Genomic DNA, 15,456 nt, shown 5'->3' on the forward strand with positions numbered 1-15,456 from the left:
CACCTACCAAAGTAGCTGAGGAGCTGAGATCTGTCATGACAGAACATCACGTCAATGATATCTGGCGCTATCTAGCGTCGTGAATGGGTATAATGTCTAGACTGCGAATATGAGACGACCTCCTCTTTTTCAGTCTTATTTTAATAGAAAAAACACCATCTTATATTTGGGCCAATACAGTAACTGGCTGCTATTGACGGTGCTAGATGTCCAATCCATTTTGACTGCCCTCCCAGTCATGGATTAGGAAAAATATGCACCTTTTGAACAATGGTTGTCACCATGAGCACCAGTCAATTTGTTATTATAAATAATTTGACTATTGAATGTAGAATTTATATATGGGGACAATGTTGATGGCGATGGCATTGGTAGTGATGGTGATGATCATGATGCTAGTGATGATGATGATGATGATGCCAATGATGATTATGATGATATTTAGAAGTGAGTGTGCTCCGATTAAAATTTTGAGGAATGAATAACGGGTGGGACCCAAAAAAGCTTTTTCCCCACCCCTTTTCGAGCTTACATACTGTATGCATGTGTATGTAATGTGTTATTACTATTATCATTATTACTGGGGGTGTCTATTGCCTCATATCAGGTGATACATTTCGTATCACGATTCACAGGTCACGATTTGATCCCGATTAATCCCGATACTACACTTGAAGATGATTATTGCGATATGTGTATGTCAAAAAAAATTAAAATGGGCGTTAAAGCAGAGAAGGAGTTCGGCTATTGTGAGAGGAGGGGGCAAAATATTTAACAAAGAAATTTTAAATATCCATCTTGCCTCCTCGGGTGCAGTTTTGGCTAAGCAAATCAAAACCAAGTCCAAACCTGCTTAAATATACAGTGCCTTGCAAAAATATTCGCCCCCCTTGAACCTTGCAACCTTTCGCCACATTTCAGGCTTCAAACATAAAGATATAAAATTTTATTTTTTTTTCAAGAATCAACAACAAGTGGGACACAATCGTGAAGTGGAACAAAATTTATTGGATAATTTAAACTTTTTTAACAAATAAAAAAACTGAAGTGGGGCGTGCAATATTATTCGGCCCCCTTGCGTTAATACTTTGTAGCGCCACCTTTTGCTCCAATTACAGCTGCAAGTCGCTTGGGGTATGTTTCTATCAGTTTTGCACATCGAGAGACTGACATTCTTGCCCATTCTTCCTTGCAAAACAGCTCGAGCTCAGTGAGGTTGGATGGAGAGTGTTTGTGAACAGCAGTCTTCAGTTCTTTCCACAGATTCTCCATTGGATTCAGGTCTGGACTTTGACTTGGCCATTTTAACACCTGGATACGTTTATTTTTGAACCATTCTTTTGTAGATTTGGCTTTATGTTTTGGATCATTGTCCTGTTGGAAGATAAATCTCCGTTCCAGTCTCAGGTCTTGTGCAGATATCAACAGGTTTTCTTCCAGAATGTTCCTGTATTTGGCTGCATCCATCTTCCCGTCAATTTTAAGCATCTTCCCTGTCCCTGCTGAAGAAAAGCAGGCCCAAACCATGATGCTGCCAACACCATGTTTGACAGTGGGGATGGTGTGTTCAGGGTGATGAGCTGTGTTGCTTTTACGCCAAACATATTGTTTTGCATTGTGGCCAAAAAGTTCAATTTTGGTTTCATCTGACCAGAGCACCTTCTTCCACATGTTTGGTGTGTCTCCCAGGTGGCTTGTGGCAAACTTTAAAGGAGACTTTTTATGGATATCTTTGAGAAATGGCTTTCTTCTTGCCACTCTTCCATAAAGGCCAGATTTGTGCAGTGTACGACTGATTGTTGTCCTATGGACAGACTCTCCCACCTCAGCTGTAGATCTCTGCAGTTCATCCAGAGTGATCATGGGCCTCTTGGCTGCATCTCTAATTAGTTTTCTCCTTGTTTGAGAAGAAAGTTTGGAAGGACGGCCGGGTCTTGGTAGATTTGCAGTGGTCTGATGCTCCTTCCATTTCAATATGATGGCTTGCACATTGCTCCTTGAGATGTTTAAAGCTTGGGAAATCTTTTTGTATCCAAATCCGGCTTTAAACTTCTCCACAACAGTATCTCGGACCTGCCTGGTGTGTTCCTTGGTTTTCATAATGCTCTCTGCACTTTAAACAGAACCCTGAGACTATCACAGAGCAGGTGCATTTATACGGAGACTTGATTACACACAGGTGGATTCTATTTATCATCATCGGTCATTTAGGACAACATTGGATCATTCAGAGATCCTCACTGAACTTCTGGAGTGAGTTTGCTGCACTGAAAGTAAAGGGGCCGAATAATAGTGCACGCCCCACTTTTCAGTTTTTTATTTGTTAAAAAAGTTTAAATTATCCGATAAATGTTGTTCCACTTCACGATTGTGTCCCACTTGTTGTTGATTCTTGACAAAAAAATCAAATTTCATATCTTTATGTTTGAAGCCTGAAATGTGGCGAAAGGTTGCAAGATTCAAGGGGGCCGAATACTTTTGCAAGGCACTGTAGGTTTCTAAATAGTTCATGCCTCCGTTTTTGCAGTAAGAGCCAAAATGAGCCCAAATTTCAGACTTATAAAAGGACTAATCCGAGCAAAACGACCGGAAGTACCCCGTCCGCCATTGCTGAGGTGTGCCGCCCCGCAGCACACAGTCAACAGCAGCTAATGATACTGTTTACATTGACTATCGCTGGGCTGCTATTAGGTGTGTATAACCCCAGTAATGGTGGCCAACCACTACAAGGTGACGTACACAAATCTCTACTCGGATTAGTCTCATGTTGTTGTTACTTCAGCAGAGTGCAAGGCAATGCTGCTGCGTGCTGCCAGCTACTGGACGGGAGAAGAGGTGCAACCACTGAATTGTTTATTTCCACCAAAAACACACGTGTGAGGATCGATATGAGAATTGCATGACGAAATATAATGATATATCTCAGAACTGATTTTTTTACACTCATAAATATTACTATTATTATTTTTATAAAAGTTTTTCTTCCTTTGTTGTTGTTGCATTCCTTTTATAACGGCTGGAAATAAAAATCAATCAATCAAATGGCAGTGAAGGATGAACATTCACAGGTCCCAGTTTGAATGAATGGTACATCTATAGGTATCAATGGCAGGTTAATAGTAAATTTCCTTATATTTTTTTCAATAATAAAGGGAAAAAACAATATTACTTTCAAGAATTTATTCTTTAAACTAAAAAAATGAGGAAAAACAGTAAATATTTGCTTTATTTTTTTTTTTTTATAATTGATTAAAACACATTGTAAATGAACCAAACAAAAAATGAAAAAACAATAAAAAAGGATATTTAGTTTATTTTTTCGGTTTTATTGTTGTTAAAAAAAAAAAAATTATGAAGCATTTTTTTCGCTTTTAATTTCATTTTTAAACTATATGCTAAGCAAAACAGGAACAGTTATGCTCCTTTTATATTTATGTTTACATATTTTTTTATTTTAAAAAAATGCAAATATCTGATTTACAAACACTTCCGTTTTACTTTGGAAATCAATGACCGCGTCGAACAGTTCCATTATATGATATTTTATACTTTCGTAGTGTTCTGTTTTTATGTCGAAGTACATTTACAGCTAAAATTTAATGTAACAAAAAATAAAATGTCATTTATGTATGAACTGCCAACTCATTGCAAAAATTAGTTCAAAGCATCAAAGTAATGGTGACGCCGGCTTTTCCATCAGCACTCCTTGCATTTGGGGATCAAGCACCTCCAGCTAAAACAAATAATAAGCTGCTTTTAGGCGCAGTGCTCCTTCATTGGAATTGCTCCTTTTTGCACACGCGCGTTCCGGGAACGCTGCTCATCCATTTGTTTGCATTTCCGAGCAATTTGGACCCTCTCGCCCATCACAAGAACACGCCCAATGGGGCTGCCATAAACTAACATTTTTCATAGTCGATGAATCGCCCTTGTCATTGTCATTTAAGGATAAATTGCACGCTGCCCAGCCAAAACCTTTTGACCCACCGACACCGTTCATACACCAAAATGACCGTAATTCTCGTGCGTCGCAGGGAATTTTTCTATTGACCCCCAAAAATATGACCAATCACACCAAAACGCAGGTTTTGGGGAAAAAATTTACGTATATTTTCCAAAACACTACTTGTCCTACAGTTTTTGACCAAATCACATACAGTGGGGCAAATAAGTATTTAGTCAACCATTAATTGTGCAACTTCTCCCACTTGAAAATATTAGAGAGGCCTGTAATTGTCAACATGGGTAACCTCAACCATGACAGACAGAATGTGGAAATAAAAACAGAAAATCACATTGTTTGATTTTTAAAGAATTTATTTGCAAATCATGGTGGAAAATAAGTATTTGGTCTATACCAAAAGTTCATCTCAATACCTTGTTATGTACCCTTTGTTGGCAATAACGGAGGCCAAACGTTTTCTGTAACTCTTCACAAGCTTTTCACACACTGTTGCTGGTATTTTGGCCCATTCCTCCATGCAGATCTCCTCTAGAGCAGAGTGTTTTGGGGCTGTCCTTGGGCAACACGGACTTTCAACTCCCTCCTCACCCAGTAGCGTCAAAATGATAACAAGAACGGTGAGCAAAAATCCCAGAATCACACGGGGGTACCTAGTGAATGACCTACAGAGAGCTGGGACCACAGTAACAAAGGCTACTATTAGTAACACAATGCGCCGCCAGGGACTCAAATCCTGCACTGCCAGATGTGTCCCCCTGCTGAAGAAAGTACACTTCCAGGCCCGTCTGCGGTTCGCTAGAGAGCATTTGGATGATCCAGAAGAGGACTGGGAGAATGTGTTATGGTCAGATGAAACCAAAATAAAACTTTTGGTAGAAACACAGGTTCTCTTGTTTGGAGGAAAAAGAATACTGAATTGCACCATACCCACTGTGAAGCATGGGGGTGGAAACATCATGCTTTGGGGCTCTTTTTCTGCAAAGGGACCAGGACGACTGATCTGTGTAAAGGAAAGAATGAATGGGGCCATGTATCGAGAGATTTTGAGTGAAAATCTCCTTCCATCAGCAAGGGCATTGAAGATGAGACGTGGCTGGGTCTTTCAGCATGACAATGATCCCAAACACACAGTCAGGGCAAGAAATGAGTGGCTTCGTAAGAAGCATTTCAAGGTCCTGGAGTGGCCTCGCCAGTCTCCAGGTCTCAACCCCATAGAAAATCTGCGGAGGGAGTATAAAGTCCGTGTTGCCCAACGACAGCCACAAAACATCACTGTTCTAGAGGAGATCTGCATGGAAGAATGGGCCAAAATACCAGCAACAGTGTGTGAAAAGCTTGTGAAGAGTTACAGAAAACGTTTGGCCTCTGTTATTGCCAACAAAGGGTACATAACAAAGTATTGAGATGAACAAGGCTTAATGCGCCATTAATCTGCTATGGCAGCATATAGACATATTGTTCAATCAAACACAACAGTTCTTATGACTTAAAATACAGCAGTTTCTTTTAAAGAGGAGTGCAAGAGCAGAAACTGCTTTTTCAGTCTTGTCTATGTTCTCCGCTACATATATTTTAAAAACCCGATCATTTTCACCCGATTCCTGTCCTCTTAAAAATGGCCCGATTTGCCCTATTTCTGATCTTCACGTGATCGGATTGGGGACATCGCCAGAAGTGACCCAAAATAAACAGAAAGTGACAGCAAAACGCCTCAAAATAAACTGGGCGGGTCTTAGATCTGTACCTACCAAAGCTCCCATCGCAATTTTCTAATTTGTTCTTCATTTTATCGAATAGAATAGAAAGGCTTTATTGTCATTGTACAAGTCAACAATGTCTGTAATCCATTCATTGACAATGAAAATAGTTGCAATTTAATTCAATAATGATTTTGTTGTCGATTAATCGTGTCAGCATTGCGATAAAGGGGGGCTTTGCCTTTATACTGTAAATGAATACTGGCCTTTCTATCCCAGTTGCTGCCCTATTTAATTTTTCCCTGGTTATCAAGAAATGGTTGGACCCAGGGGCGCTTGTTATCTGTGTTAGATAACAAACTCAGAGGCAGAAAAATTGCAATGACGAATCATTGACTCATTTAAGAGTGGTAACTAGTTACAGATCACCAAAAAGACGCACGGGGTTCTGGTTTGAAATTGATTAATGTGATTTTTTATTTTTTTATTTTGGTTGTACATCGAGATATGAAAGCTTTGGTACACAAAAAAAGAATTCATCATACGAAAGATAATGCGCACAGTAATAGATAAGCGGCAATGTAATAATGTAACTACTAGGGGTGGGAATCTCAGAGTACCTTACAATTCGATACAATTTGCAATACAAGGCTCACGATAACGAAGATCTCACGATATGGCAATTAAACAATTACTGATACATGGGTCAGGAAATCATTCTAGGATATTCTAAAAAAAAAAAAACAATGAATAAATAGAAAAACAAGCTATTTTTGTCCTTCAGCTCTGAATTTGAGTTTATTACTAGTTGACATCCAACCCATTTGAACTTGGGGTGGCAGTGAATTAACAAATGTTAAACTTAAAACGGATTGGATGTCTATGGCCATCAGTTGCAGCCGATGCCAGGCAATAAGTTAATTTTGGGGCATTTTACATCATTTCCTGTTGATTTTCGGTCACTTCCTTTTACTTTTCGGGCATATACTTTGGGTCACTTCTTGTTGATTTTGGTGCATTTACAAGTAACTTCAGGTTGATTTTGGGTTACTGAAAAGGAAGCGACTCGAGAATGTCCCCAAAACAATACGAATGGACTCAAAATCAAGAGAAAGCAACCTGAAAAAGACCCAAAAAGAACAGGACGTGACCTGTAAATGCCCACAAAAGACTGGCTGCGAATGCTCTAGTTTCAGTGCCATTGACGGCGCTAGATGTCCAGCCCAGTCAAAATTAATTAAATGTCTAGCGCCAACAATGGCAGCCAGTTTGCTAACAACACTATTCTAACAGAAGATTTTGAAAGCAACCTTTTGGTTCCTTTTTTCTTTAAAAACAAAAAAAAACCTGAAATATTTTTAATAAGAAATATTGATTCTTGGTGCTAGCAATGGATAACCTTTTTGGCTATTCAGTATCGCGATATATCACTTATTGATATTTTGCCACACCCCTGGTAACTACTGTGCTGTCCTATTATTCGAATAAGCAGATCATGCTCAAACGTTTAATGAACAGTTTTGTTTTCACTCTACCAGCCAGTGTAGAGAACACTTTCTTGTACATAAACCCATTACACGCTGGGTAATGGAATTCTAAGACTGCAACTACGTTTGACTATAAATGTAAACAAATTAAATACACAAAGCACTACTACACCAGGGGTGGGCAAACCGGTCCTCAAGGGCCGCTGTGGGTCTTGGTTTTTGTTCATACTAATCTAGCACGGACAGTTTAACCAAGGGGTCTGCAAAATTTAATTAACACTCAAAGAGCCATTTCAACCCAGATTCAACAAAATAGTAATCACATGGCGGAAAACACAGACAAGACTGAAAAAGCAGTTTCTGCGCCTTGCACTCCTTTTTAAAAGAAACTACTGTATTTTAAGACAAAATGACTGTTGTGTTTGATAGAACAATATGTCTATATGCTGCCATAGCAGATTCATGGCGCATGAAGCCCCCGAACTATTTTTAATCTGCCCGTTTTACCCTGAAAACCCCTGTCTACAGGCGTCGCACAACTGCTTTTGTTTCAACCCAGCCATAAAACGAAGGTAATTAATTATACTTTCTATTCAAAATGTCTGTCATTTTTAGCTTATAGTCATTAATTGTTGTATAATATTTCTTTAAAAAAAAAAAAAAAAAAAAAAAAAACGACTTTAAAAAATTATTCACTCGCATATTTTAAACTTTTAAACAAATTACGTCACAATGAAAAAAATAAATGTCTGTAAAAAAGTCACGGATATTTACCTCATAACTATCGCTTAATTGTTTTTTTTTTTGTTACTGTCGCATTTTCTCCGATATGTTAGATGATTAATAATCGATCCAAACAAAGAAAAATTGAAAATAAAAAACATTTAAAAGGGTAAATATATGAAAATGAAAATCTCGGTCACTCCTTGATGTCTACGATTTCTGCATCGCGACCCTTGTTATATTACCATGTATCACCCATAAAATCCCTAAAAAATCCAGCTGTGGCCATTCACAGCTGTGTCTTGACACTCAGTGATACATGCTACATGGAGTTTTTGGATCGAAATAAGGTAAGTACGCAATAATTTCTCGTTATAGTAATGGCGTCTGTAATTCTACTCTCGTGTGCTCTCACCTCCAGATAGGGTTTTGCTGTTTAATTTTTAATTTTTATTTTTTTAAATGCCCTCCTGTTCAAAATTTTTCTTCCCCCAGAAAATTGAGATTTTAAGCTTTTCAATGATACATGCATATCTGACAATTTTGAAATTTGGCCAAATTGGGGGTGTCAGAGAAGAACTTCAAGTCACCTGAGTGTTTTCCACCACATACAGTGGTACCTCTACTTACAAAATACTGTATATTGGTTCTGGAAGTAGTGTCTTAACTTTAAAATTCTGTCAGTAGAGACGCATTTTCCATGTAAATGGCCTAATCTGTTCCAAGCCACCCAAAATTCAGACATAAATATTTTAGAATGCCTAAAATGCATCAAAACATGTAACCAATACATGTAACAATTAGTTTATTGCACATTAAAAAAAATCTGAGTTGTGCATAATGTAAAAAAAAGTTAATACACTCATGTAAAGCTGTCGGAACACGAGAGGCAAATGAAGAGGATGCTGGGATACACACATACACATACAGTAGAGGTTCCTCTTAGCGAATTGGATGCCAGGAGTGCTAGGCAATAGCCAATGGCAGAGCAGCTATAACTGTTACTTTCAGTCAACTCTGGGAGCTGTGAGTACCAGCCATAGTGTATTTTTTATAATGTATTGAAGGTATTGAAAATGTATTTCTTAACAAGAGGTAATAATTTCCCATTGAGATGTGCCTTAAGAGGAAAATTCTTAATGTAGAAACGTTCTTAAGTAGAGGTATTGATTTTTGAACTGATTCCGTCAGGTCGACTGTGTCTTCTGTTAACACACAAAACAGTGATCCTGACTTGATCTGCCTATCTTTAATGCAAAACTGAGCCGCACCAGAATGTTCAAAGAGCCGCATGTGACTCCGGAGCCGCGGGTGCTGACCCCTGAGGTCTCTGCTGAAAGAAGAAGCACCTGACTGTGATCAACTGATTGTGCTTGCAAGACACCAGATTGGTGAAAAGGTTTCCTTTTGATGAATTGGGACATAAACCCACACCCACTTTAGTCCTTCGTGGAATAGTTTGCCCAGTCCTGTGCTACACAATGCTCATGTAGGTATATGTACAATGTAAGAATAATATGACTTTTTCAAGGCACAAAACGCAAGAAATAGTAGTCATGTGATAACATCTGTAGAATAAGCAGAACAAACTAGTTGCACTTAAGCGCCACGAGCGGGGTGACAAAGCATTACAAATAAAGACAGGCAATCAGAGGAAATGGCAGCAAATTTAATGTGGCGTTTTTAGTACAGTTTGAAACAAATTAGACGATTTACATGTAAAACGTGATTCATTATAGGAAAAAATTGATATGAAAGTCACTCCGGAATGAATTGATTTGGTATCTTGAGGAAACACTGTACATAACTTTTTTAATTTAAAAATTTGTATTAACTGTGTAGAAATTCATTTAATTGTGGTACTCCTAGTATTCCATTCATAACCCTAAAATAACATCAATCTTCTGATAACAGGTGACTTTTTTCGTTGAGGGTTGCTCATTGAACTAAGCAGACTGGACAACTAGCCGCGTCAATGAGGTAATTTCCTGCACACAATACGCCCTATATGGGCCTGCACAATATTTCATTTGAAGATCGCCATCGCAATGTGTCACATCACAGAACGTGCAATTGTTTTTTTTGTTTTTTTTTTTTTTGCTTCATAAAAGCAGCAAGTGTGCAGAGACATGGCCTCCTGGATTCCTTTAATCAGAGGTGGTTAGAGTAGCCAAAAATTGTACTGATGTAAGAGTACCGTTACTTCAAAATAATATAACTCAAGTAAAAGTAGTCATTCAGACAACATGGTCAAGTACAAGTAAAACAATATTTGGTGAAAAGAATACTCAAGTAATGAGTAACATTGTGAGTAAATTAGGGCTGCAGCCATCGAATATTTTAGTAATCGAGTATTCGACTGAAAATTCTATCGATTAATCGAGTAATCAGATAAAACATTTTTTTAGGTAAAGAGCAGTTATAAATATACATGAGAAAACAAGACAGTTCACCTAATATTGAACAATTTTCAGACAATCAATGTCTTTATTTTGGATAAACATTGTTGAAAACAGCTAACAACTGCATCTCAGATGTGACTAGAAAAAGAAAAAAAAAACTAATTCACGGCTTTCATTTAAAAAGCTTCTAGATCTTCTAAAAATAAATTTTATTTCTTACCTAAAAATGTCACTATGCCTGATAACACACATCACTTAAAAGTTAGGTGTTTTTCCCATGTGTTTCAACTGAATTTCCATTTGTGTCAAGCTATTTTTAAGTTCTAGTTATTTCAGTTTTAAGTTAGTCTAAATTGTAAGCAGAGCTGCAACTATCGATTATTTTATTAGTCAATTAATGGATGAACTAGTTAAACCAAACATGTCCAAAGTCCGGCCCGGGGGCCAAATGTGGCCCGTGGTCAAATTTTATCCAGCCCCCAGCCTCTGTCTCAAAATCAATAACCTCTGGCCCGAACACAGACTTAATGAATTGGTCAGCAGTATTGCAAACAGCATATGAAGTAGCTTACACACAAAATGCTGCCCCTCATTTACCCACTAAAAGGCAGCAGCACTTTAACCCTTTATTGCCAATTGTATCACATTTGATACAACTAAAATTTCATGATTTTGAGACTAATTTAGAATTTTGACATTTCTTTTTGGAAAAAAAAAAAGTGATGGATGCAAGTCAACACATGCATCTGCAGGTTCCATGAGAAAAAAAAAAACCACATGATTTAGCATGGGTTATAGATATAGAGCGCTTATTACACATATTGACTTTTATTTTTACAAATTTGAAAAAAAGGTTCCATTAGGACCTTATTTTTCAAATTTAGGGATTCTCTGATAATTGCTTCATGTTGGAGGTATTTAAGGGCTAAGCAACATTACTCCGTGTGACTCATTACTTCCATTTTCTAAAATGGCCACAATCAACCAAAAAAAGAAAGTTGACTGTGACGGCCGACGCTTCAAGGATAGGAGGAAATTAGACTATTTCTTCACTAAAATACGCAAAAACTGTGTCTGCCTCATTTGCAAAGAGACGTCTCTGTTTTTAAAGGGTTCAATGTGAGGCGATATTACCAAACAGGACACGCTGACATATACGACAAGATTACAGGGAAGATACGCAGCGAGAAATTGAAGCAACTTGAAGCTAGTTTAATGTCACAGCAGCAGTATTTCGCAAAAGCCCGAGAGTCGAAAGAGAAAAAAATAATTAAGCAAATGTGACACATTAAATGGCTTGCTAAAATTTGCTTAAATATACTGTTCTACATAAAGGACGTCAGCCAAGGTCGGCCCCCCACATTTTTACTACACCAAATCTGGCCCCCTTTGCAAAAAGTTTGGACACCCTTGAGTTAAACCGAATAATCGAGTAATCGGATAAGGAACATGAAAAATTTAAATACCTGAGCTGAGCCTTGAACGGTATAAAAAAATAAATGAGGATCTATGTACAACAAAACAACAATGGCTAACTTACATAGCAAAAGTCCGCTTTTTTTTTTTTTTACAATGCTCTTAACAAATGGTTCAGACACATTCCAACAACAACAAAAAACGACTAAATAAACCTATAAACTAAATTACGAATGCATTAAAAAAAACACTAGCTCAAACAAAAACTTGGCTGACGTTGGTCTTAACGTGGAGCAGCTGGATTCAGCCATGTGAAATGAGGCAGACTAGAGGGCAGTGTATCCACCCAAATCAATAAAACTAAATGCAAACACTTCAAAATAAACCATTAAAACGCCACTTAATTAAATGAATACTCTAAGCAACTAAATTTTATTCGAATCTCTTTTTTTCTAATCGAATACTCAAAGTAATCGATTAATCGTTGCAGCACTACAGTAAATACTTATGATGTTTGATTTTTTCAAATTTTTTTTTTTAAATATGGTATTTTTTTCTCAGCACATACCGCAAATACGTATTTTTCTTATGGTGCTTTACAGACGACGTGATTGAACAGGCTGGCGTGATAGAAGAACTGCAGGCTTGAGTCTGATTGATATAATGGAGTAATTATGGTTGCGGCGTCTCATTGGTGAAACTGGTGGGGCTACTGTTGGCATCTCTGGCAAAAATAAAGTCACTATGTAAAATAAAGAAGAAAAAAAGTAACGTCTCAAGTGTAGCCCAAAGTAGTGGAGTGAGAGTAGCATTTCTTCCTCAGGAATCTACTCAAGTAAAAGGAAAAAGTATTGCTTAGTAATACTACTCTTAGAAGTACATTTTTCTCAAAAAGTTACTGAAGTAAATGTAACGGAGTAAATGTAAAGTGTTACTACCCGCATCTGCCTTTTATATACAGCAATCTTCATCATTCACAAACGAACGCCCTTAACCTGGAATAAACTAGTATATGAATGCAATGTGGTCATGGCGAGTCAACCAAAGTCTTCCCAAACAGATCTATTAATTCTTCTAGTTTTAATATCGCTATATATCGCAACCCGCCCCTAAAAAGTCTCAATTTCAGTTTTTCCCAATATCGTTCAGCCCTACGCCCTAATTAACACGGACAGTGCGGAGAGAGGGAATGACATTAACAACCGAGTGGGATGACGCCCAAAATCTTGATGACAAGCACGTACGACTTTCGACTGCACATGGCAACAACAACAACAACAAGACTTCTTCCTGGAGGAGTCAACAATTGGAAAACCCGCAAACGCTTCCATGAGTCGCACACAAGGAATTGGCCAGTGAGATGGAAAGCAGTGCTCACCCCTTCCTACACTCTCCCACACTCACTAAAACTATCACACACGCTTACTCCGAATCCGAAGAGACTCACAAACTAGAAAACCAACCCGCCCACACGCTAATAAAACAATCATACACTCAAACTGAGGTCAACTACTTTGATAACCGATGAACAAAACCACTTACTTAATTAATTTTCAAAGATTTTTGCATTTTTATTTATTTTTTCAACTCATCGGCTGTAATTGTCGGCAGTAGATGTCCAATCCATTTGAACTGGAAGATTCATTGACTGCAAGCCCTAACAGTAGACGTCCAATCCAATTGAACTGGAAGATTCATTCACTGCCAGCCCTTCCAGTTCAAATGGATTGGACGTCTACTGTAAGGGCTTGTAGACGTCCAATCCAATTGAACTGGAAGATTCATTCACTGCCAGCCCTTCCAGTTCAAATGGATTGGACGTCTACTACTATTAACTAATCATAAACTAATTAAAATTCACAGCAGAAGGACAACAATAGCTACGTGATAGGACGTCTATCATCGTCAATGGCACTGAAACAAATCCATTCACTCTCAGGCACGCCCATTCAAACGGATTAAACGTCTTTGGCGTCAATAGTGACCAAAATGGGGGCGTGAAGGCCCAAATGTGAGTTCTGGACCCCAAATGACATTTGGCGTCAATTCGTCGATTTTGCATGCGTTCTTTTGTTTTTAAGAGCAAAACCGCTGCTTGGCCAGTATTTCGTGCGTTTGGAACGAACGAGGGGGACGGCCAGCATGAAGAAGGCGAGGAGAAAAATGGGGCCGTGGGGGGGCGGACCACCACACATAACAACAGCAGCAGAAGCAGCACAATGGGGCCATTTAAAAAAAATAAAAATAACAAGACGCTAGCTCACCCAGAAGATGAAGTTGAAGAAGAAGAGCAGGTACTTGATACATTTGGTACAGCCTTCGACGCCCATGGTGACGGAGATGATTGAGACGAGTTGACTTAACGGGACGACGGCGAGAAGATCGGCTCCACAGTACTGGAAGAAGACAACACCCAAGCTAGCCGACGGCTTGGCTCCGGAGCTCCCCCTCCTTCTTGCGAGCCTCCCGCCAATCCCTGCCCGGCCGCACCACCCCTTTTCCGGCCACGCCTCTCCAAATCAAACCGTTACTGTGAGTGAGTGATGACTCTTCCTACCATTTTACCCAATGTTGCCAGATCGGGCGGGTTCCATCCCAGTTGGGCTATTTTCAATGACTCGGGGCGGCAGAGGAATGCGTTGGGCGGGTGGATCAAATTTGGGCTACTATTGACAAAATTCAAGCGTTTGATAACACCTACTGTACTTGCTTACAGCAGCATCTTGGCTGAGTTTGCACTACTACCGAATTGGAATTTTTAGCGCCTCACAAAGTGTGAGACGTTAACTGCATGTACTGTAATTTGTGTTTTTTTTTAGGTACAGTCAAAATCATGAAAATTATTTAAAAATGGCATAAGTTTAAAAATGCACTGTAAATATTTGTTTTGTTACAAAGGCAGGGCAGAAAATAATATTTTTCATAGCTAATCTGTATCCACAGTTTAGTAAATCTGTACTCCCAGATCAAGCAGATTAGTAAACTGTACCCACGTTTAGAAATCTGCACCCCCATATCAGTAAATTGTACCCAATTTTTTGTGATCTGTACTCCCAGATTACTAAACTGTACCCACATTTTAGTGATCTGTACCCACAGATTACTTCACTGTACCAAGGGTTAATTTGTGCCAGAACACGCCGGCACTGTTCTAAATATGACTGTGACTAAATATTGCCATCTAGTGTATTTGTTGAGCTTTCAGTAAATGAAACTGCAGCCATTTAACTTCTGTCCAAATGCATGATGGAAAGTGCAACCATGACTGTGCGTAGGGACACCAATTGATATATTTTCTCTGCGTTGGGAAAGAACATAGGGTGTTAAGAAAATGATCAACTACTATCTTTCTTCCCCACATTGCTTCCCAGGTTATTTTTAATTGCTGAGAGAGGTATTGTAAGGCTTTAGCCACATAAAAAATGGCTCCAAAGGCTGTCAAAATTCTCTCTACTCATTATACGCTGCCTTTTAGTGCTACTATAGGTAAAACGGCGTCTTAATAGATTGAACGCGACAATGCGTGAGTGGGTCGTGCAGCGCATGCGTTAATTATTTAACGTGATTAATTAAAAAAAAAATTAATTACCGCCGTTAACGCAATAAATTTGATAGCCCTACTTTAAGCCAAAACTACTCTGGATGAATGTAAGACATTATGTCTGTAACATTAAATACAATTAGAGAACGAGTTAAATAAAAGAATATATTTATTAAAAAAAGGCATGTCCGATATTTTTTTGCCGATTCCAATAAATGACGTGATT

The 15,456-nt window shown here is 38.5% G+C and overlaps 1 protein-coding gene across 1 annotated transcript in view; it reads right to left on the reverse strand.

Moving 5' to 3' along the window:
• Window positions 1-14,411, reverse strand: part of LOC130914577 (CD81 antigen-like) — a 65,885-nt gene extending 51,474 nt beyond the window's left edge. The window contains exons 1-3 of the mRNA XM_057833945.1: window positions 14,404-14,411; window positions 14,255-14,355; window positions 13,954-14,165 (exon numbers count right to left, since the gene is read on the reverse strand). Coding sequence (XP_057689928.1) covers window positions 13,954-14,165; window positions 14,255-14,355; window positions 14,404-14,411 — 321 coding nt within the window. The remainder of the gene's footprint in view (window positions 1-13,953; window positions 14,166-14,254; window positions 14,356-14,403) is intronic.
• Window positions 14,412-15,456: the final 1,045 nt, after the last annotated feature.

The sequence above is a fragment of the Corythoichthys intestinalis genome, chromosome 1 (assembly GCF_030265065.1).
Source record: "Corythoichthys intestinalis isolate RoL2023-P3 chromosome 1, ASM3026506v1, whole genome shotgun sequence".
NCBI classification, from domain to species: Eukaryota; Metazoa; Chordata; class Actinopteri; order Syngnathiformes; family Syngnathidae; genus Corythoichthys; species Corythoichthys intestinalis.